The sequence below is a fragment of the Dermacentor albipictus genome, chromosome 6 (assembly GCF_038994185.2).
Source record: "Dermacentor albipictus isolate Rhodes 1998 colony chromosome 6, USDA_Dalb.pri_finalv2, whole genome shotgun sequence".
In the NCBI taxonomy this organism is placed as follows: Eukaryota; Metazoa; Arthropoda; class Arachnida; order Ixodida; family Ixodidae; genus Dermacentor; species Dermacentor albipictus.
The window spans coordinates 41,400,651-41,425,951 of record NC_091826.1 but is presented as its reverse complement, the minus strand read 5'-3'; the positions used below and the strand labels follow the sequence as shown (position 1 = coordinate 41,425,951).

The 25,301-nt window shown below is 46.2% G+C and overlaps 1 protein-coding gene across 1 annotated transcript in view; it reads left to right on the top strand.

The window, feature by feature from the left end:
• LOC135920720 (uncharacterized) overlaps positions 1 to 12,281 on the top strand; it is a 45,984-nt gene extending 33,703 nt beyond the window's left edge. The window contains exons 4-5 of the mRNA XM_070540397.1: positions 2,262 to 2,428; positions 11,980 to 12,281. Coding sequence (XP_070396498.1) covers positions 2,262 to 2,428; positions 11,980 to 12,021 — 209 coding nt within the window. The 3' untranslated portion in view covers positions 12,022 to 12,281. The remainder of the gene's footprint in view (positions 1 to 2,261; positions 2,429 to 11,979) is intronic.
• Positions 12,282 to 25,301: the final 13,020 nt, after the last annotated feature.

Here is a 25,301-nt window from a genome sequence, read left to right as displayed (position 1 = left end):
TATGGAATGCTTTTGACGATCTAGTGATGAACAAAGAGAAGACACATTTGGCATCTGCCCCTGAGGGGGAAGTTACAGACTACCCGCAAAAGCTTCTTCTGGAAAGGGGCATGAATACTTGTGAGTGGTGGCAGTCCGTTGGCCGCTTCAGGTACCCGCTTTTAAGTGCACTCACCCGGAAGTACTTGGCGATCCCTGCCACTTCAGTTCCTAGTGAAAGAGTCTTTTCTACCGGTAGAAATGTGACAGTGCATAGAGAGCGTTTACTTTCTGGCCATATTGAGCAGTTAATTTTCCTACACTACAATCTGTAACAAGCGTTTTACCTGACTGAGGGCATTACCTGAGTCCATTATCTATAATTGAGTACCTCTTTAATTTGAAGCAACCTTGTAAAATGCAATCTTATTTTTAAAAGGGTAATAAAGCTATTGTTACCTCTCTTGCATTTTTTTAATACTACACATGTATTCGATATTCGATTCGATATTCGAAGAGAGTTCTTCGCCTTATTCGTATTCGATTCGTAATCGAAAATTTCAATATTCGCACACACCTAAAAGGAACGTTTTATTGTTTGGACCAAGCTACCTTCATGCGTCCTTACGCCGCTCCTATCCCTGAACGAGCGCTTCGCCTCACTGCTTAACCACGTGACGTTTGCTTGCGCGTGCGTGCTGTCGCCCACCTTCGGAGAAGCGCGAGCACGGTACGTTTTGCCAGGCACGTTCGTTTCAGTCACGCGTGCGGCGTGGAAGCGTTGCTAGGCGTTGCACAACGCCGGCGTCCCAGCGTTACTGGATCACATCAAGTTTTGCACCGTAATACGCTACTTCTTTAGGTTTAATAAAGAAAACTAGAAAAAAAGCGTCCACGCTTCTCTATATTAGCTCATCAACTTAAAGATTGTGTGACGATACAACCTTTTTTATTGAATAGTGGTGTTCTGGTGTTCGCCTAAAGCTTTTAAGAGATAATCTCGAACCCAGGCATGGCGGCAACCGCTCCTTACGTGAGGACGGGTGAAAAAAGCTTTCAGAGTATGCTTGCTTCCTCCATCGGTCCTTCGCTGTAAGGAGGCCTCACGTAAGGTCAGGAAGCGCTCGAAGGAAAGGAACGTTTCATTGTTTGGGCCTTAGTCTCCCACAGATTCGAACTTCCCCATTTGGTTTGACTACTGGCACCATTCCGGCCCACCATGTAGTCTGGTCATCTACCTTACGAATGACTTTGATTTGACTATTTTGGCCAACTCTACTTTGATGGAGTTCTTTAACGGGATGGGTACCCGACTCGGGGCGAAAATTGCAAAGGGGCCCACGCCCTCTTTCATGCCAATTGTGTATTCGCCTAACATCATGTCCAGTCCAGAGAATAGCTGCGGATACATGTGCTCGTACTGTTTATCGTCAACCACATCAAGAAATTCGACAATAACGAGTGCTCCGGACTCGTTATTGATTTGAAAATAAAAGTTTACACTCTCCTGTCTTAGGCCATAGCCATAGGTGAAGCGATTATACATGTTCTGCTTACGCGTATTGTCACAGCGTGTTTTTCGCATGCTTCTTGGCCTATATTGCAACGGGACCCGCATACTCACGCACCTTACCTATATTGGCCATATTCGGTAGGTTGCACTCACAAGATATGTGTTAGGAGTGGACTCCGTGCTGATATGAACACGCGGCAAGCATGCAAATTAGAAGCATCACTGCCAGCAAGACAATCTTGGCGGCGGAACTCTAAAGTGCACATCTTTACGCCGGATATGAACGAGCTAAAGCGCCAGCCCTTACCTCCGACGCCTCTTCTCGGGCTGTCTGGTCTTCTTGGAGCTGCGTGTCTGTGCAAGAGGGCCGAACCATAAGGACTGCACCACTCAGAGGACTACTTCATCGAACATTCAGTCGTTTGATCTTCGAATTACCACCTATACGCAGTCGGCACAGCAGAACATGGAAGCGTTATGCATAGGCGAACAGCAATAATAAAATTGTGTTCAAAACTAAAGTTAGTAAAAAAATTATGTAGGGTAGTGAAGCCGTCATCCTTTGAGGAAAAAATAATGAGCAGAATTTGAGTATGATGTTGCCACGGACGTTTCAATATTCGCTTTGTTGATGTAAAATGTTGCCCAAAAATCGTTTATATGCGTATAATAGGAAATTTGGTATATTCTCAAGTGACGAAATAACAAAATATACATCAACATCTAGCTCTAGTATGTTTTACCATCTTTTATTTTGTTCTATTTCCAGCAGGAGCGAGTACAAGGCCCTACGATCAGCCTCTTCTCGGGCCATGGCTGCAAGCCACTCCACCCTGGAAAGCAGCCTATCGTGTTGCTGTGGCTCGAGCGGGTACGAAACACCAGAGAATCCTGCACCCCAGGGAAACGACCCTGCACCCAAGCAGCCACAAGTTGGTGAGGATAAGCCACGCGAAATGTTTCAGACTCGTGATGAGCTCCTCTGGGGCGGGGACGCAAATGGCGCGAGTGAGTTTTACATTGTTTTTGATAAAAGCGCTGTTTTCCACTGGATCGCTCCGTGCTTTGTCTTTTGCACAGTCTCGCTCACTGTAGCGCGCTTTATGTCTCGAATTCAGGCTATTCCTTTGCAAAGTAGCATGAGACAAAATTGCGCACCCTTGCCCACAGTTTGCGCTAATGAATCAGGCAGGCGTCATTCAAATTGGTGTTTGATATGTATTAGAGGACAATCTGGCGGTGAGGATCTGCCAACAGAACAAAAATGTCACACGCTTTGAAATTTACTTGAAAGTACACCACCCGTAAACTTAAGCTTGGTGGCTGGGAAAGTTTCTGGATGGTTTGCTTCTCGCTCCGCTAGGTGTCTGACGCCACTAGCATCTTGTTCTCGTTGTCGCGTTTCATGGGCAACTTTTAATTGAGCTGCATAAAGCGAATTAAGCCAACTTGTCGGCCCGAAATTCATCCTTTCACAATAATAATAATAATAATAATAATATTAATAATAATAATAATAATAATAATAATAATAATAATAATAATAATAATAATAATAATAATAATAATAATAATAATAATCAGCGTATTTTAGGTCCACTGTAGGATGAAGGCCTTCCCCTTCATTCTCCAGTTACTCCTGTCATGCGCAAACCAATTTCATCACCACACCGAGTCTCCTGCCGTCCCCAACTGAGTTTCCCTTCTCTATGCATCCATTCTGCAACCATAATTACGAACGCTTTATCTAAGCTTTGCATTACATAACCTGCCCAGTTCCATTTCTTTCTCTTAATGTCAATTAGAATACCGTCTATTCTCGTTTGCACTCTGAACCGCAGCGCTCTCTTGCGGTCTCCTAACCTTAGGCTTATCATTTTTTGTTCCGTCCCTCTTTCTGCGGTTTTTAGCTTGTTCTCTAGCTTTTTGTCAGTCTGCAAGTATGTGCCCGACATGGTAGTAGCGCTGGAATGCACTGATTGTACACCTTTCGTTTTAGTCATAATGGTAAGATTCTCATCAGGATCACATAATGCCTGCCGTGTGCGCTCAAATGCTTCTTAATTCTGCAAATTTCCTTCACATGTTTCGTGCCCCCTGTGAGTAGTTGACCTAGCTAAAGGTACTCCTTCGTAGACTCTAGATGCTGACTGGCGATCCTGAACGCTTGTTACCTTGCCCCGCTATGGATCATTACCTTTGTCTTCTTCATATTAATTTCCAACCTCACTCTTACACTCTTTCTGTTGAGAACCTCAATCATTCTTTGTAACTTATCCCTAGTATCGCTGAAAAGGACAATGTCATATGCAAACCGAAGGTTTCTGAGATATTCGACGCTTGATCCTAGCTCGTAAGCCTTTCCAGTTTAGTACCTTGAATACAACGGAGCATGTAGTAAATAGCATTGGAGATTGCGTCTCCTCGCCTGTGCCCTTTCTTTATAGGTATCTTTCTACTTTTCTTGCGGATAATTATGGTGCGCTGTGGAATCTTCATAGACATTTTCGAAGATATTTGCGAAAAGCTCCTCTACTAGCTGATTAAATATTACCACTATGATTGCTCGCAACACTAATGAATAAGATATATTTTCGTAATCTATGAAATCCACATAGAGAGGCTAATTGTACTCTGCAGATATCTCCATTTTTTAAATGATTGCATGGCTTTCATCCATTGCACAGTATCCCATCCAGAAGCCAGCCTTTTCTCTAGGTTGATTGACGTCGAGTGTTTCCCTCATTCCATTGGAAGTTGTCTTCATGAATACCTTATACGATACTAAAAGTAAGCTATAGGGCCTATACTTTCCCAATTCATTAATGTCTCTTTATTGTTTAGTAGTAAAATGACGGCATTCGACCAATTCTCTGGCACACGTGAAGTCAAGAGGCGTTTTGTACAAAGCACCGCAAGGTTTTCAACCATGTTGTATCCTCAATATTTCATTTATTCGTATGTTATTCAATCTTCTGCTGCCACTTTTACTCGCTTCATGTCTTCGGAGGCCCTGCGAATTTATTTTCAAGTTAAAGAAGAAGACTCTGCAATATGTTCATTATTTCTTCTAATGGAGGTATTGTGGCAGCTCTGGGTATAGTACACGTCAGTATAGAATTCTTCCGCTGCCTTTACAATATCTTCTAAATTATTGATATTGCCCTGCTTATCTTTGAGTGCCTACTTCATCTTCGCACTTCATCTTCAAATTCATCTTGGCTTTCCTATGCCGAGTTTTGCTGTCGCTCATTTCATGCTGCGTCTATTTTACTGCTACCGCAATCGCTCTTGCGTTACAATTTTGAATATCCTTTACTTTCTCCTTGTTGATCAGTATTGACAAATGTGCAAATTCTATCTGATCTCTTGAGTTGCAAAGTATCAATCATGGTCGTTCCTTTATTAGGTCCTTCGTTGCGTGGGAGAGCTTACCTATTGGTTGCTTTGGTGCGTTACCTCCTACTTCAAATCCTGCTCTCTAAGCGAGTCTAGTTACGGTTTCGCTTATTACCTGCTTTCATATTGAAGATGCCGTTGTAAGGCTCCATATTTTTTAGCAAGTAGCAGCATGAGCTTGTCCGCTTTTACACTTACTGCAAGTAGGTCGACCTCTTACCTCTTGAGCAATTTTAACGATAACCGAGAGCCGCTTTTTTTCCATATACGTTGTGTGGGCGAGAGGTTAGAATTACCAAGTGTTACATTTCTAACACTTCCACATGATGCATAAAAGAGGGATGTATGGAAGGGGTGGTTATTGTCATGTCCGCTGCCGGAGTGGTGATGCGAGCAAAAGACTGACGCCACTCCGATGTAGCCACGAACCCAAAAAGCCCCGTGTTTATTAGCCAGCCGCTTTTTTTTCCTTTTTCCTCAATGACCACGCAGCTTGTGCATACGAGTGCTTGGTCAGATCAGAGATAAGCGATAACACTACATCTCCCCGCCCCCCCCCCCTTTTTTTTTCAACACATAGAAAACAAATGAACCACAAAACAACCAAACAGTATGAAACACACAAATAGGATGAGTATACAGCCCCAAATCAAGTATAGCTAAAGAACAGCTCTCAGGTGTAGCCATATCCCTGTGGCGGCCTTATTTTTCGACCATAGTGTGTCATATAACCACCACCGGGTCTCCCATGCTCATATGAAGAAGCAGCCGGCGTTGAATTAGGCGCAGACGGCTCTGCCGATGCCTTGTGTTCCTCGGATGCAGCATCTGGAGTCACTGGAAAGTCATAGGACGGGTCATGTGCGCGGGTAGCTCGCTATACCGGACCAACGCGCGTCTGTTTCTCTGAAGTTCAATCCCGTCGTCTGTCCGCACCCGATAAGACCGAGGCCGCACGGCTGGACTCAACACTGCTGCTGGAATTTCGCTGTCTTTTATCCATACCCGGTTTCCAGGGCCTAGTACAAGTAGCTGCGTTACCGCATAGCGACGGTCGTATTCGAGTTTTTGCTTAATCCGCAATGTCTTCTCTTCGTATCGGGGGCTCCTGAGACTACTCGTCATTGACGGTACTAGCTTTTTCAGGTGCACGGGAAGCGTAGCGTGCAACCATCGGCCCATGAATAGCTGGGCTGGGCTTGTACCAAAAGGACCTGGGGAGTCCCTATAAAGCTAGGAAGGCCAAGTAAGAGCCAACCAATTTTTCCAACATCCGTTTTACCGTCTGCACTGTACGTTCGGTCGCTCCATTTCACTGTGGGTACCTGGAGTTGGACGTGACTTGATGGAAGCCATAACTTGTCACAAACAATGCAAATTCTGCAGAAGCGAATTGCGGACCGCTGTCTCTTACGACAAATCCTGGAATCCCCTGCCTAGCAAATATACTTTCGATTTGCTCAATAACCGCCGCCGAGCACGTTGAACACAGAAGTGCAAGCTCTGGATAGCGCGAAGAATAGTCTGCGACCACAAGGTACGATGTACCATTCAAATGGAAAACGTCAGCTACTACCCTCAGCCAAGGCAAGCTGCAGGACTCTGACGGAATCATGGGCTCGGCTTTTTGAACGCGCAGTCTCGCGCACTCTCGACAACTGTTTACCAGAGCTCCTAACTCGGCGCTGAGACCAGGCCACCACACAGATTCGCGGGCTCTTGTGCGACATTTCACAGCGCCCTGGTGACCAACATGCAATGAAGAAAGTATTTCACTTCCCACATTCTAAGGCACCACAATACGAGACCCAGAGACCCAGGCAGAAGCACACTGTCACATATTGTAAAGTTTGCTCTCTCCAACCAGTAAGGGCTTTGCCAGCTGCTCACTTAAGCGTGACGTGGCCATCCCTGTTTACAATACAACCGGAGTGGTTGGCAGCTGGAATCTTTTTCTTGTGCGAACCTAATTTGTTTTCAATGGGCTGAAAATTTTAGCTCTCTGATACAGCCTTGTGCATCGCTCGATGCTTCGCGGCAATCTAGCTCCCCTATCTCTACATCCGCTTCCGTGCAAGGTGCCCGAGAAAGGGCGTCGGCGGTGCGAATCTGTTTTCCTGGGACATAGGAGACTGATAAGCGATATCGCATCACCCTCAGTCGCAATCTTTGTATTCTAGGGGGAAGCACATCAATGGGTGACTGACGGAGTAGTGATAGGAGTGGTTTGTGGTAAGTCTCAAATTGAAATGCCAGCCCTATCGAAAACCCTTCCAACCTTTCTGCCGCCCACATCAGCGCAAGCGCTTCCTTTTCTATCTGCGTTGATCTGTATGTGTTAAGGAACGAGAGTGATATGCAACCGGCCGCCTTTCCCGATCTGAATGCGCTTGCATGAGCACACAGCGGAGACCGAATGACGACGCGTCGGCGGACACAGTAGTGCGCAGCTTGGGGTCGAATTTTGCGACGCATTCCGCCGAGGCGATCAATTCTTTCAGACTCGAATGATTTTTGCTGGGGCAGGCCCCAGTGCCACTCACGGCCTTTCAAAAGAAGACTACGGAGTGGTGCTGACATGGCGGCAAGGTTGTTCGCAAACCTTGAAAGATAGTTTATCATGCCCAAAAACCTGCGGACATCAGCAACATTTGATGACGTAGTCATTTCATGTATGGCTCGAATTTTCTTGGAATCCGGCGTAATTCCCGACGCATCGACCACGTAGACCAAAAATGCTACTCTGCTGACACAAAAAGAACATTTTGCGCGATTGAGTGTTACCTCACTGCAACCAAACTTTTGAGCACTGCGTGCAGCCGTACATCATGTTCACGCTTCGTAGCTCCGTAAACCAGAACGTCATCCATCAGGCCATCAGGTTCACTACTGCTTGAAGAACATCTAAGATTACCGCAATTCGCTTTTACAAATATTCCTGGGCCGAGGTGATACCGAACGGCAGTCACTGGAAGCAGTACTTACAAAAAGGGGTGATAAATGTTGTCAATTCTTAACTTTCTTTCGCCAATTTAACCTGGTCAAATCCTGAATACGCACCTAATTTCGAAAAATATGTGGCTCCCGGCAATTGCCCAAGTGCGTCTTCTACGGTTGGCAAGATAAACCGTTCGTGTAGGACGCTCTTATTCAGCTGGGTTAGTCTCCCTCAGATTCGAACTTCCCCACTTGGTTTGACTACTGGCACCATTCGGGCACACCATGTAGTCGGGTCATCTACCTTACGAATGACTTTGATTTGACCATTTTGGCCAACTCTACTTTGATGGATTTCTTTAACGGGATGGGTACCCGACGCGGGGCGAAAATTGCAAAGGGGCCCACGCCCTCTTTCATGCCAATGGTGTATTCGCTTAACATCATGTCCAGTCCAGAGAATAGCTGCGGATACATGTGCTCGTACTGTTTATCGTCAACCACATCAAGAAATTCGACAATAACGAGTGCTTCAATGGCTGGGAGCCCTAATATGACACACTGCATTGACTCTACCACGTACAGTGTTTTTCGCGTCGTTTGGCCTTTCCAAACAATATCTGCTGAAAAACAACCATTCACTTCGAGGCGCTGATTCGAAGCACTTCTCAACACCGCTTGTGACCTGTGTATACGAGGCAGTACACCGGGAAAATTAGGCGGCACAACAGTGACTTCTGCTCCTGAATAAATTTTTGCACTTACGCGGACACAATTGATACACACTTCCGCGTATCTGTCATTTAGCCGTTGAGTGTCCCAACAAAAAAGTTTTGTCCGTCGCCTTCTAGCATAGACACGCCCACATGGTTGTTTTCTGTTCTCTTGTGATAGACCAAGGCGAAATGTCCCTTTATTCCACAGAGGTCACACCGCGCTGAACGTGCAGGGCACTGGGATGTTGGGTGGCTCGACCATCCGGGGAACTGGCACCCTTGCGTTCGCCGTTGTGCTGTGGCACCATGCTCCCAGTTGCTGGACGGCATCCTCGTTGTTCGTCGGACCATGTCAAGTTCGCCTGCATTTGCCTCGTTGCTGACAGCCCGGAGTTCCACTTGCTCTCGGTGAACTGTTTCCTTGAGCTTGGTCCTCACCAGAGCGGTCACTAGCGTAAGGGTGGCATCCATCTGGAGCGCTTCCAACAGCTGTGCGTCCTCAAGGCCGATCACAAATCTGTCGCGGATCATTCGATTATGGGACTCCGCAAATTCACAGCGGTCGGCATGTTCGTGCAGTGCTGTCACAAAGTTCTCCGCACTTTCCCCGGGTTCTTGCTTTCGGGAACGGAAATTTGCGCTTTTACAGACTATATACTTCGCGGCCACAAAATGGGCATCGAACTTTTTCTCCACTTTCTCGTAGCTTCGAGGCTCCTCTTCGGTAAGGCGAATGTCTGCAAAAATTTTCTGGCCGGCATGGCCATGGTTGTAGTCGTCAGGGGTGCAGTGTTACAGTGAGATGATTGAGCCAGCATTGATGCTACAGGCGAAAGGTGCCATTGCCCAGGGCTCCTAGAAGCATACTGGTGCCACGAGCCCCGGGTGCTTTGAGGTACGAGGCATGTACAGAGATTCAGGTGGACCCCGTAGGGTTTAGTAACGATATTGCACCGGTTGTCCTAGATGCGTGCGCCTAGGTCACTTGGCAGTACGCACCTTGCATGAGCATGGTGTTTATGCTAATTGCCTACGATGTGTTGTAAAATGGGCTATCAGGCTGAAAGAACTGCACAGCATGGTTGCTCTTATAAATGTTGTACAGGCCAGGTACCCACAAGAGCAACGAACGGAACACTTCGATGGACGGTTGGCGTGCTGCTTACCGTGAGAACTCGGACAATGGCTACGTCAAGTTTGACGTGGTTGCAATTTAACGTAGTGCAGATGTTTCGCCTGTGGCCTCTCCGAGTTGATGAGGGCAGATTTTGCGCCCTCTAAAGCCTGTTAGAGAGGCCGCGAAGCCACCGGCAGTAAGACAAAAACCCGAATCACCGTCCATGGTAGGAAAGCTGGAGACCGTACAGTACACAAGAGCGCTACGTTCCACCCAGCGATTTCCTTGCGAATTGTCGTCGCGCAAGGTCATTCAGCTTAGGAATCGACTCGCAGACTGCGTGAAGCTTGGAGATTGGGACCAGTGACTGATGACCAGAGGTACGGCTAATTGCAGTGGATGTGTGCACTCGTGACTTGAATGACTTGCAAGTGGTGCACCTACCGAGAACTGCCATGATAGAATGCCGGCTTGATGAACACGAAGGTGCGAGGTGGTGCATCCGTCTATTGCCGCTCTCCGCAGATCATCGCCGAGCTTTGTCTCAAGAGGTTGCAGTTAGTGCTCTGCAAGGAAGCTCTCTGACAGCTACGGCTGAACACATTAAAACGTAGTTGTCATTGATGCTGTCTACGTGCAAGTGGTAGTGCAGCAGCATGAACGAATGGGTCGGAATGTCAATGTAAAATACCTGGAGGTCCTGTGATCGCGGTACGCCAATTGGTTTGCCTTGGACCTTGTCAAACTCATCATGGAGGAGTCCCTGCTATGATCCTGTTATGGCTGGACTCGGTCGCGCGGTGTCGGCAATCTGAAGACACGGCGCCGCAAAACGAGCCACCGCAATTTATTCTGACCAGCCAGCTATGGTGTATGTGGTTTCTGGCAGAAATATTTGGACACGCCTACTTAGGTCGGGACCGCCCCTGTAATTTTTTCCCAGTCCTATACTCCCATGCCGCTTTTCTTTAGCAACGGACTCCTGCCTGTAATGGTCGAACCCTAGCACATGTGACCTTAAGCTTCGGGAAATATGCAAACACAGGAGAAAAAGCAACAGCAGTACAGTAATTTCAAAAGCATAATAAATACTTGATAGATATTGCCGAAATGGTAGCGAAATAACTAGACGCACTTTATAAAGCCGGCCTGGAAGCAAGGAGCATTTCGATGATGTGCGACTAGAGGTAAGACAAACGCGGCTAAAGAATTGAAGTGGACAGAGTAAACCACTTATATGATGGAGCAAGGTAATAAAATGAAATATAGAGAAGCGTAATTAGATGTGAAAGAAGTATGAATCCACCGAAAAGTTAGGATCAAGGGCAAAGCGACCTCGACCATTGGGAGCGCAACATCACCTAGAGATAGACGCTGTTTAAATCGACAGGACACTGCATGTCGCCCAAGATGGATACTGTGTGGCAGACAAAATTCCTTTATGTAGCAAGCAATCACTTGGCGCCAGTATCTTGAATAGTAAGTAAAATGAGCCAACAGAAGAGCAAAGAATGCATTGGGGGTTGTATCGTTCCGGTAGAAAGCACACTTTATTTACAAGTATGCTTAGTATATTCTATATTTCTGCTAAGGCCTCTCATCATTTTTTTCAGTGAGCCATATTCGGAAAACGATGGCTACAAGACTGGCACATGATAAAAAAGTTCGAAAAAATTGTTTAGGGACAGCGGAAACTTTCTTAAGTTTCTGAACTTGCAAAACTAGAGGTTTTCTTGCTATCAAGAGACTGACGTAAGTGATTAAAAGGTTTCTAACGGCTAACTGCGTGAGCGCCACTGGATACACTGGAGAACGAATCCGAGTTCTAAAGTGAGGTATGCGGGCTCATTTTTCGCTCTGAAATCTTGTTCGTATACAAGTATTCCTGAGTCATATATACAAGTTGTCTGGAGCTTAGGCTTTAATTAGGGATACATGGCCAACAAGACGACAGCGAAATAACGCGGACGCCGGCGAACGTGGACGAACAGCTACATATTTTATTACAAACTGCACAGCAGTGCTTGCCATTCCTTATGGCACTTTGGCAGGAAAAAAAAAAAGGAGTGTTTCTCTATTTTTCGTTGATCTGTAGTTAGAGTGCAATAAACTACAAAAATGTTCGGCCCACTTGTCTCCATGCCTGGCACTTTCTGATGCAATGAGCTTCTGCCCAGAAAGCGCGCACTGTCTTCTGACGGGTTTTATTTGAAAAAGTGTCTCAGGCTGACACCGCGTAGATAATACCCCTCTTAAACACTATTTCTGAAGTTGAGGCTATAATTAATAAATTGTGCTTCTTGTGGATCTCTCTCCAGGTGATCCCATTGCCTTTCCACATGAACCTGGTACCCGCGTGACGATGCTGTTCACACCACTCAATAACCCGGCGGGAAGTTTTACTGGTTGGCCATTTATCAGCGCGCTATCGCCATGGACGAGCGGGCTTCGAGCAGACGCTCGCACGCTGATGCATTGGGCTGTTTCGTTCAGCTTCCCAAGAGAAGATGACTCACTCATTTGTGAAGCAACCCGCGATAGCGTCACCGGCGAGCTTGTAGCCCACTCGGGATGGCGGACCAGCACTGCAATTCAGGCAAGAGCAGCGATGCAGGTGAGAAATCCAGACATTGTATGCGATAGACATTTAGATCCATCCTACCATACGGAGCACTACTCAAAACTTTCCGAGCTTAAGCAGAAAATTTATTCTCGTCAAATGAAAGGCATGAACAAACAGGCCACAGTTCAACTTTAGCTTTTGCTTCAAGTTAGCAGCCGAGAATCAGGCAACTCACGTGTAGTAGGTCCGAAAGAAAGGGGGTAGACAGCGTAAGATAACACGACATTAATACTTCCATAAAGCGCAGATACCTGCGTTCTGTGATTTGAGCAGCGTGTAACCATTTGTACAGTCAGAGGGATTTTCATTCCAATATACAACGCCTAGAGGCACGAATAAAATGTACATACCAAACGCGTAAAAGCAAATCGGAAACGTACATCTGGCCACAATTGTGGAGCACGTACTGCATTGGAACGCCATTAGTTATTGCATCTTCACCGCCATTTTCTTGCGCAGTGTTTCACGATATGTGAGGCAACCTCCCCAAAACAATTCTAGAATGGTACACGCAATGAGTGAGTTAGCGCAAGGGCCACACACCATCACGACATCACGAGGTACTCAAAATTGCAACTTGTTCTTCGTTGAAGCAATAGTTGGCGGACTTGGCCCATCGCTGGCTCTTATATTTTCTATACATGATTAGCATCTCACTTTGCAAGTTATAATTCTTAAGCCGATTTTCCTATGTCCATTCAATTCTTACGTCGCCATTATGTTGTCAAGTCGATTACATAGGTTTCAACTTACCCGCAGCTTCATATCCCAGGAAGAGAAATCTTCCCAATGTTCAGATAATTGTAACAGTGCAAGAAGTGTCGTACGAATCCTGCATTAGGACGAGAAGATCGCTCTTTGATCCTTTGCTGCGCTCGTTCACTCTGTTACGAGGGATGCCATGGCTCAACGCTGGAAGGCGTGCCTAAGAGCTGCGGTCTATGAGAGCCTGCAGTGAAAGTACAGAATTCGATGCTAGCTTGCTACCACTTGTGACATCCCACCACCAGCAAGTGACAGGTACGAAAGAATCGCATTTTTTCGTAATTCAGAAATTTCGTCAGAAGCGCCCCTACAGTTATCGTAGTATGTGCACACATTGTTAAATTTTCTCATCTGTGCACTGCCCGTTTTCATTATCGATCTTATCAAACTGGTTGAGGCCAGTATAAAGTCAGTATAAATGCCAGCATTATCGGCAGTTATGAATCTTATCACACAGGATACGACCCCTATCAATCCTTATCGATTGAATTACCTTTATCGGACTCGATTCAAACTTTAGCAACCATTATCGGTCGTTACCAACTTCACCATTTGACTCATATCAAAGGTTGTATGTCCTTCTAGCCCTTATCGTGCACCCCCCGACCCTGAACAACTATTATTTGTCCTTACCAATCATATCAAACTTGATCCGATGAGTATCAAACTTGTTCGGTTCAATCAGAATCGCCCCGACCATTAGAAACCTTGATCGCTTATTTGCACCTGATCCGTCCGCGTCGATCTAATACAGACCATGATGAGACCCCCCATAACACCTTATCACTCTTTATCATCCATATAAAGTCGATGACTGCTTATCTGTCTTTGTCCCTCCACGCGATGTGCATGAACTCTCAGAGATTGATGTCAATTTAATCAGTGAAGGTGCATCCCAACGGAAAGCGCATTCCGTGAGTATCAAAACGCATCATGCATGTGGCGTGCTTCGCGGATAACTTTCGCATAAGATTTTTGTGCCTGCAATGCCTTGCTACATGACGTGCTGTATATGCGGAGTTTATTACCACAACGTTCTATCAATGTAATCGCTCATGCCTCGTTCTTTTTTCGACAAATTATTCCTAAGGCATTTGAGACTGACAACCCACCAACAAATTTCATAAAACAAAGCATCGGCAGCGCATGCCGTTTATGTTAAATCTACTGAGACCTAAATAAGAAAAGTGCAAAAGAACAACAATACCAATTTTAGAGGCGAGGATGCCTTTACGGCAACGGCCGATTACAATCGCCGAGCCGAGCGGGAGACGCCGCTCGGTTCCTTAAATCACGAACAGATGGCACTCGAATCCCCGCATCACAAAGGCTAGCACTGCAGGCAATGCAATTAAAGCTTCAAGCATGGGCAGCTAATAATGGCATTTAGGAAGAACTTCGGAGTGGCTTCAGAATAGGTAGGCGTTTGGATGATAACCTTTTTTTGCGCACTCAGTGTATTGAAATATCACAAGCAGAAATAAGACAATCGTATGTTGCCTTTTTAGACATTAGAGGAGCCTATCAAAACGCAGACCGCCACATTTTGTGGGGTATTCTGCAATGGAATGGCTTAGGTGACGATTGTCTACAGCTTTTGAGATAGATTTGCCTAGAAAAAACTGCTTTCGTTGAATGTGAAGGGATGAAGAGCGAGGAGAAAGTTCATATCGATGAGGGATTGGAGCAGGGTTGTCTTTAATCCCGCTGCTGTTTTTGATGTGCATAGTTAGGATGGAGGGGGCGCTAAAAGGAAGTAATATCGGGTTTAATCTCCCATACAAACATTCGGGTACAGTAGTAGAGCAGCAGTTCATCGGTTTATTTTATGCGGATGGCATTGTGTTACTAGCTGACAAGCAAAGTGATTTGAAACGTCTGGCTAATATCTGTGGACGTGAAGGCAATAATTTAGGTTTGAAATTTAGTCTTATAGAAGTAGGTGTTATGGTATTTAATCAGAACAGTGAACAGACAGACTATCAATTCCAAAAAATAACCTGATAATCTCCAAGCGACGACAAACATTGCGTTGGAGCGGTCAAGCTATCTGGCATCTGCAGATCTTAAAGCTTGGCTCAGGTTACGTGAAGCACTATGTACGCGGCTTTCACATACAAAGATGTATTTCAATCAGTAAAGACTGCAGCAGTCATGGAAGTATTGCGAAATTAAGGGTACAGGAGGCATACTTGGAAATTATCTACAAAAATTCGACCGCCAGCTTAGGTCACCGTAGGAAAAATGAAAAATTAACTATCATAGCAGGGGTCAGGCAAGTGTACACAATGTCTACAATGCTATTGGCTCCATGCTTAGAAGAATTGTCCCAACTGCTAGACTAAAAAGGATTTTAGTAAGGTTCAACGGGGTGTACCTCAAAAACATTCGCTTTGCAGGTGACATGGTTTAGTTCAGCACTAGTGGGTATGAACTGCAACAAATGGTTGAGCACGTTAAACAAGAACTGCAAGAGTGGTGTTCAAGATTAACATGCAGAAGACAGTAGCCCGAAAAGGGAACAAGAATTAATGATCGCCAGTCAATCTCTGGAGACTGTGCAGGAGTGTGTATCTAAGGTACTTGATCTCAGAGACCCCGATCTTGAGAAGGAAGTTTGCAAACAAATAAAAATGACTTGAAGACATTAGAAATAACATAATTTAGTAATTTAGTATTGGCTTGCAGCCATTACTAAATCCCGACTGGGATCTTACCACTGTCATTGCAATGTATACTGTGAAATCATTGGATTCTCCCGCTGCTTATTGATTGGGCAGAATTATGGAGGTTAACAAAAGAGATTCAGAACAAGCTATACAGCGCGCATAGTGATTGGAAACAAGAAATTTTAGCCACAACATTATTACACAAGAAGACGTGATGTGGATCGGACAGCAAATGGGAACAGCGTATGTTTCAGTTGACATTAGGAGAAAAAATACACAGCTGGGTAGACAGCGTAATGCATAGCACAAGTAGCCGGTGGACCATTAAAGTTACAAAGTGAGTGCAAAGGGAACGCACACGCAGGGGACGACGGCAGAAGGTTAGGCGGTGTGATGAATTTAGGAAATTTGCAGGTGTACCTTGGAATCAGCACGCACAATAAATTGGTAATTGGGGATCTCTGGCAGAGGCCTCCGTCCTGGGCACTCGACATAAATATAACCTGCTGCTAATGATGATGACGGTGAGGACTTTAGCTGCCTACGAGCCCTATTAAAGATTTATCGTTAAGGTACGCTCCTGCTCTCCGAGGGCCCGTAGATATTATGTCTATCTTCGCTAGTGCAACTGCGACGGGTAGCTTTGGCGACACAAGCCTTTCTCATTTTCGAAAATAACCTGGTGGTACCTTTGCTTGTTTCAACAGCAGTCCGAAACATGCGGCAGTGATAGTGCGTCGCAAGCAATTACAACAGCAGAAGCACGCCATTATACGACTTCATTCGTTGAGAGTTGAAAGACTTCTGGACGCGGTCATTTCTAAGTTGACTGCCGCGTGGCGCACACATTTGAGACAGACAGGGGCCAAGTGCGCGTGCTAGCCGACTATGGATGTTTACAAGAGTAAGAAGAAAGCAATTAGGGAAAATCTGGACGATAATACAAAAGACACTTCCCTCCTATTTGGTGCTCTACCTGGTTGCCTTAGGGCAAAAACATACCGGAGCGAATCTTCGCACCCAGATGAAGCCTGTGTCCACTACAGCAAAATTCAGGAGGACACTCAGCACATCCGAAAGCAATGCAAAGGTATTCACCAAGTGTGACTCGTCAGTAACGTACACCTTCCGAAATCCCTTCGATTTAAAGTGAAAGGAAGCATTATGTGACCTTTAGTAAAATAATGCAAGATGTTAGATGGTAAAGCAAGAGCAAGGGTGAAAACAAATTCACGCAGAAACGGCTCCTGTTGCTGTCTAAGTATGCGTAGGCATTGTGCCACTTGCTCATGTGCACGCATCCCGGTGTCATCAATGTTGTGAAACTTTATCTGACCAGTATCAACGCTTATAAACCCCCATCGGTCGTTATCAACCTTATCTAAAACGAAGCTTATCATGTAAGATAGCGGACATCGTCAGGCAGGTTTAATTAGGATTGAGGTGACCGAACTGTATCAACTCGAATCAACGATCATTGGTCGGAGTCGTGTCCACGACGTTTGGTGTTAAGGTGAAGGAAATTAGACACAGTTATTGAGGACAGTCCTAAATCATCCGAATACTCGACCTTTGATGCGAGTCGAAACCGCCATTCTTGGTTTTAATTAAAGTGAAATAAGGTTAATCTAGAGAAGATGTCGCAAAACCACACTTAAATTTGTTGAAGGGAGTAGGGAATGCTTTATGTGTGATTATGATTCGGATGCCTAATTCCAGCTTGTTCTTTATTGAAACGTACGCTCTCCTTTGCGTTGTATTGATGATTTCTCTGAATGGTATCCACTGTTCGCTTCAGTATGTTGTGTTCTTGTAGCCTCTGACTTACGTGCGGATGAGCCATTACTGACGGTGCTATTCATTGTCTTACATGACGGACAGAAACATGTCTTGTTGGGTAGGCAAAGCAATTTTTACGTATTCAAAAGCCGGCGAGAGATTGATATTACCGGATCAGTTAAAAGGCACAGGTATACAGCGGTACAGTGTAGATAAAATTTTGAGTAAGAGAAAAAAAAGAACAAGGGCACGTAAACAAAAAGACTCGAGAGGAAAGGTTGTATAGCATGCCTGAAGATGTTTGGCAGCATGTCAGCCTCCTGCAACACGCGAAGACAAAAGCATGAAGAACACTTGATGATGCATTCAGTTAAACGATCGCAGGGCTCATACTTCCTGCAGTGTATAAAGAGTGGGAAAGTGAAATACACGTGCGGCGAGCCGTTGCTTGCGTGCTTCGGTCTCCTCTGTGCGTTGCCGTCTCGCATCCTGGCGTTGCTGTTTTCGCAGTTTGGATTCTTCGGCTCGTTTTCGACACTTAGCTACGGCTTCGCACTCTCGCCTAGCGGGTGTAACGACGTTTCTCATTAACATTAGGTTGCAACCTCTCCGCAGGCGAAAGCAATACATGTGGGCGAATGCTTTGCTACCACCACTTCACAGGTCGTACACTGAGTTCTCGCTTGGCGAGCATCCCCGTCAAAAGCGTGTTTCCAAGAGGGGTATGCAATGCTTTATTGATGATTCGGATGCTTCTACTGAGCTTGTTCTTTGTTGAAACGTAAGCTGTTCTGTGTGTTGTGGGTGACTTCAATTAAAGGAGGTATGAGTCATCGCTGACGGGGGTATATGCCATTGCTGATATTTTTCTTTTATCACTCCACTAAAAGCCGCAATTTTCAGCTATGAGCCATTGCAACGAGCCACTTCAACCTTCCGCCTTAGTGACTCAGACAAGGTGACTGCTTGTCTGCGCCCCGTTTCAAAAAGGATGCCAATACACCATCGTCGTCAACAGCCAGAGAAGAACGCAAGAGAGGAAGTGGCTTTGAATGCCGCGGAGAAGAGAGCAGGTGATCGGAAGCAGAGAGCACGGTATAGTACTGGGTGCCTTTAATCACTGACAATTTCGCCTCGCGAAACGCATTGCAGAATAAAAGAGCCGGCTTTCCTGTCCCAGCAATGGAAATAAGCAAATACCATACTGATACAGAAACCCGGCAAGAAATTACAGCTGGAAAACCAGCGCCCCATCCCCTTCACGTCCTTCGTGGGCAAGTTGATGGAGCCCCCCACCGGTTCTCAATAGACTCACAGATTACCTCGAGGACAACGAATTATTTCCACACACCATGATTGGGTTCAGAAGACATCTCGCCATGCAAGACGCCCTTCTGCAACTAAAACATCAAATCATAGACAATCCGGGGTGCTTGAGGAGAGCCATCCTCTGGCTTGACTTGAAGAGGGCCTTCGGTAACGTTTTCGACGATGCCATGTTGTTACAAATAGACAAGGTAAATCTCAGACTGTGAACGTACAACTACGTCCGAGACTTCCTCACGGGAAGAAGCGCTCACACGCGAGCGGGACATCTAGAGTAAGATCAAATCCACACCGCGAGCTCGGGCACACCGCAGGGCTCGGTGATCTCGCCGATGCTCTTCAACCTCATCCTGCTGGGGTTACCCGACCGATTGCTTCACATCGAAGGACTGCATCACACGCTATACACGGGCGATATCATGATTTGGACGACAACTGGCAGCGGCGGAGCGATCGAGCAACGTCTACAACAGGCCATACAATGCGTGAAAAACTACCTCGTGGGCACGGGACTTGCCTGCTCTGCCGAAAAATCTGAACTGCTGCCATATAGGGCGGTCAGAAAGGGGCGCCCTCCTAAAGGCTACCCCCCCCCCTCCGGAAAAGGAAGAGATCAAATTAACAGCATCAAACGGCCTACCCATCCCGATTCTAGACGAGATCAGGGTACTAGGACTGATGATGGAACATCAGGGCGGCAATGGCGAAGCTCTTAGCAAGAGAACGGCAAAGGCCTCCAGCACGATGCAGCTCATTCGACGCAACACCAACAAACACGCCGGCATGCGCGAAGGCCGCGTCATATGACTCATACAAGCCTTCGTCATTTCCCAAGTAAAGTAAACGGCAGCGTTTCACAACTGGACGGCTGCGGAAAGAAACAAGCTCAACGCTCTCATGCGCAAGGCGTACAAATGTGCGTTGGGACTTGCGCCAGGAGTTTGCAGCACCAAGCTCTTAGAACTATGCTTAAACAATGCGCTCGAAGAACTCGTGGAGGCACAACAAATGTCCCAACACGAGCTCCTATCCAAGACCCGCCCGGGCAGACACGTGCTTGGAAAGCTCGGCCTTACATACCACTCGCAGTGCGGCATCAAAGCAGAAATTCCAAGAACTATACGCGAGCACCTATACGCAACCCCATTGCCTCGCAACATGCACCCCCCACACCACATGGGGAGGCGTAAAGCCAGGGCACAACACATGAACAAAATTTACTCCAACGACAAGGAGGCGGTTTTCACAGACGCAGCCCGTTATCGAGACAGGAAGAGTTTCGTGGTGGCTGTTACTAGCCACCGAGGCAACCACCTCACGAGCGTCACCTTGAACATGGCACATGCCGAAGCGGCAGAGGAAGCGGCCATAGCAGTGGCCCTCACACAAACGAAAGCTACATACGTGATCCGCAATTTGCAAACGGCAATTCGCAATTTTGCAAATGAGCGCATCTCGCAAGAGGCGTATCACACTTCAGCGACATCCCATACACCAGGGAGAGGCCGACTTCGATAACCGAAGACATTTGCTATGGATCCTGGCACACACTGGATTGAGCACCCCCAACAAAGCGGCTCACCGCGTCGCTCGAGGCCTAACGCCGAACATCATCCGAAGATGAGCCCCGCGGGTTACCGCAAACCTCTGGGCGTAAGACGATTGTATGAACAGGTTCCACGACATCACGACACTCTACCAGTTGCAAAGACGCGTATATCCATTCCCTCACGCTAGGCTAGACAGGAGACAAGTAGTACACTTCAGACAATTACAAACGGATTCTTACAGAAACCCCAGACTCATGCACGCCATGTATCCAGACGTGTACACTACAAACAGTTGCACATCATGTGGCGAGGTTGCCACACTTATTTACATGCTATGGGAGTGTCGGGACTTAACAAAGAAGTCGGGCAGCGCCGACCCCTCCGTATTTTCCACCTCCAGCTCCCGCTCGCGCTCTCAGACCGCAGTGCTGAGCTCGAACTTGACAGCACAACTCTGGGCCGTCCAGCGAGCCCAGGAAGCCACTTCGAGGCGAGGTCTCGGAACCGCGTCCGTGGCAGGTGCCCAGACCCACTAAAGGGACACCGGACTCGAATCTTGATTTGAAAATAAAAGTTTACACTCTCCTGTCTTAGGCCATAGCCATAGATGAAGCGATTATACATGTTCTGCTTACGCATATCGTCACTGCGTGTTTTTTGCATGCTTCTTGGCCTATATTGCAATGGGACCCGCATACTCACGCACCTTACCTATATTGGCCATATGCGGTAGGTTGCACTCACAAGATCTGTGTTAGGACTGGACTCCGTGCTGATATGAACACGCGGCAAGCATGCAAATTAGAAGCATCACTGCCAGCAAGACAATCTTGGCGGCGGAACTCCAAAGTGCACATCTTTACGCCGGATATGAACGAGCTAAAGCGCCAGCCCTTACCTCCGACGCCTCTTCTCGGGCTGTCTGGTCTTCTTGGAGCTGCGTGTCTGCGCAAGAGGGCTGAACCATAAGGACTGCACCACTCAGAGGACTACTTCATCCAACATTCAGTCCAGGCACGTACCCAGGATTTTTTCTCGGGGGGAGGGGGGGGGCACAACCACCACCACCAGTACCACCACCACCACCACCACCACCACCACCACCACCACCACCACCATCATCATCATCATCATCATCATCATCATCATCATCATCATCATCATCAGCCTGTTTTATGTCAACTGCAGGACGAAGGCCTGTCCCTGCAATGCGATCTCCAATTGCCCTGTCCTGCGCCAACCGATTCCAACTAGCGCCCGCGAATTTTCTGATTTCATCGCTCCACCTAGTCTTTGTCGTCCTCGATTGCCTTTCCTTCTCTTGGTAACCATTCTGTAACCCTAATGGGCCAACGGTTATCTAACCGGCGCATTACATGACCACTCTGCCCCATATGTCCGCATTGGCAAAATGCACTGGTTGCACATCTTACTTTTCAATGATAATGGCAAGCTTCCAGTCAGGAGCTGGCAATGTCTGCCGTATGCGATCCAACCCAGTTTTATTCTTCTGTGAATTACCTTCTCATAATCAGGGTTCCCTGTGATTAATTGACCTAGGTAAGCGTGCTCCTTCACAGTCTTCAGAGGGCCACTGGTGATCCTGATCTCTTGTTCCTTTGCCCGGCTATTTATCATTATCTTTATCTTCTGCATATTATTATTCAACCCCACTCTTACACTCTCTCTGTTAAGGTCTCCAATGATTTGTTGTAACTCGTCTGCATTGTTGTTGAATAGAACAATGTCATCGGCAAACCAAAGGTTGCTGAGATATTCGTCGTCGATCTTTACTTCTAAGCCTTCCCAGCTTAATAGCTTGAATTCTTCTAAGTAAGCAGTGAATAGCTTTGGAGAAATTGTCTCCCTGTCTGACCCCTTTCTCTATAGGTATCTCCCTGCTTTTCTTGTGTAGAATTAAGGTAGCTGTAGAACCTCTGTAGATATTCTTACGCGAAAGACGAGTCAGTAAGACGAGAAACTATTTATAGGTTATATTTACAACAACGCTTGCAGCGCTGACCGGTTAGATTCACAGCGCGAGCCCAGTTCGTTCTTCCTCCTCTTTTGTGGAGTGATGGCACCCACGCGCCTCGTTCAAACAAATACCACACGCATGTAGCAATATTACTCCGCCAGTTAATCACAGAAGCAAACAAAATCGTCGTCATGCGGCCTTATCAAAATGCCGTCGTGCTTGATAGCTCCGGATCGTCCGCTGATCTTGAAGAGTTTTTCCATCGGCGGAACCAATGAGGTATGCAACAGACATGGACAAAGTGTACGGAGTCTTAGTATATTTCACTCTTCAAAAGTCTGCGGTACAGTTCTTTTCACTGCTGAGCCGGTTTACTCATGAAACTTCACTGCCAACTGAAGTGAAGCTTGACAATAAATAGTTGCAGCGAAGCAAGCATTTCAGTTCAATAAAGAATTAGGCTTTCGTCATTCCACTGTAATAGGGGAGGGAAAACGTGTAAAATCAAGCGCTAATAATTTTACTTTTTTGTGGGTACCGCCTTATTTGGGTAACAGGAAAAGTTTGAAGTACCGACTATTTGCAGCCTCGTGGAGGCTGCTGGTTGTAATGAGGGCGTGGGCGAGGCTTCACTGTAGACTTAAGTTGTCTCCGACTATAGTAGCATTTTTTGTATTAGCTCTGGAAGAATTACAGCGATATATATATTTGCGGAACAATCACAGTTCTTTTGGATTCCTCGTTTACTGCTCCAAGTGCGAAAACGACTCGTGTTGTTATTTGGGAAGTTGCGTACCGCTGTGTGGCCGCCAGTCCCATACAACCGTGTAGAGCGCAGGATACTGCGATTGTAGACGTAGTGCGCCCACCGCGAAAGGTTAGAAAAACACCCACATAAGCACATAGAGAAGTGGCTACGTGAGGCGGTTCGACCGATAACTGTAGAAGCGTCATTCAAAACACGTAATTGTTCTTCGCTTCCGACGGCGTATTCTCTACTTCCTATTTAAATAAAGATATGTTGATCCATAAATAATTTATGAAGCAACGGTTATATTTGTTAGATTTGTGGTTATATTCGCTTTTCCTTGCAGTTTGGTTGTTGCCTTGGCTCTCTCCATTAGTAGATCGCTTGATTTCTCAACTTCTTGCGATTTTTGTTTCCAGTTGCCAATTTTGCACGAAAGTGCTATACAATTAGGAAAAAACTAGACAAGGTAAGTGGTGACAGTCATCTTTATTATGGGTTTGAGGGTTATTGCAGGTTTTTGTGATGGACGCTGTTTCACATTATTTTATTTCCCACCTTATCTAACCCATATCACGTGTATATGATTCCGGGCATCTGCCAGCGTCGCGACGAGCTGTCATTCAAGAAAATAATGAAGCAAAAGGAAAAGTTAAACACAATTGGCGTTTTCTCCACCCGCAACTCGTTCCACGAGAGTACAGACCAGCTAACAGCCACATCCCTTTCGTGGTCCCAGGATGAGCCTAAGCAAAGAAGGTTGAACTAACAAAAGCAACAGCTATGCAAGTGACAGTTGAATGGATGGTGACAAATGAACGCATCTCGAGTTAATCTCGCGGGCGCTGAATCTATGAGAAAACTGGCCTTCACATCCCAAGAGATGCTGATAACTACCGCCATCCAAAAGAAGTGTAAAAGGCAGCATAATGCCGACCGATGACTAGCTGCCAAGTCTCAACATTGATCTGGCAGCGCTTTAGGAATGTGTGAGGAGTGGTGGCGTGGGTGGGGAGGGGGGGGGAGGGGGTATGCCATCTGATTTCGGGGGGGTACGTGCCGCCCCCTGGGTACGTGCCTGATTCAGTCGTTTGATCTTCGAATTACCACCTATACGCAGTCGGCGCAGCAGAACATGGAAGCGTTATGCATAGGTGAACAGCAATTATAAAAATATGTTCAAAACAAAAGTTAGTAAAAAAATTATGTAGGGTAGTTGAGCCGTCATCCTTTCAGTCAAAAAATGAAAAGAATTTGAGTATGATGTTGCCACGGACGTTTCAATATTCGCTTTGTTGATGCAAAATGTTGCCCAAAAATCGTTTATATGCATATAATAGGAAATTTGGTATATTCTCAAGTGACGAAATAACGAAATTTACATCAACATCTAGCTTCTAGCATGTTTTACCATCTTTTATTTTGTTCTATTTCAAGCAGGAGCGAGCACAAGGGCCTTGGATCTGCCTCTACTCGGACAATGGCTGCAAGCCACTCGACCGTAGCGAGCAACTTCTCCTGTTGTAGTGGCTCAACCGGGTCCCAAGCTCCGGGGAATCCTCCACCAGCGCAGCCAGAAGTTGGTGAGGATAAGCCACGCGAAATGTTTCAGACTCGTGATGAGCTCCTCTGGGGCGGGGACGCAAATGGGGCGAGTGAGTTTTACATTGTTTTTGATAAAAGTGCTGTTCTCCCCTGGATCGCTCCGTGCTTCGTCTTTTGCACAGTCTCGCTCACTGTAGCGCGCTTTATGTCTCGAATTCAGGCTGTTCCTTTGCAAAATAATATGAGACAAAATTGCACACTCTTGCCCACAGTTTGCGCTAATGAATCAGGCAGGCGTCATTCAATGTGGTGTTTGATATTTATTAGAGGACAATCCGGCTGTGAGGATCTGCCAACAGAGCAAAAATGTCACACGCTTTGAAATTTACTTGAATGTACACCACCCGTAAACTTAAGCTTGGTGGCTGGGAAAGTTTCTGGATGGTTCGCTGCTCGCTCCGCTAGGTGTCTGACGCCACTAGCATCTTGTTCTCGTTGTCGCATTTCATAGGCAATTTTTAATTGAGCTGCATAAAGCGAATTAGGCCAACTTGTCGGCCCGAAATTCATTCTTTCATAATAATAATAATAATAATAATAATAATAATAATAATAATAATAATAATAATAATAATAATAATAATAATAATAATAATA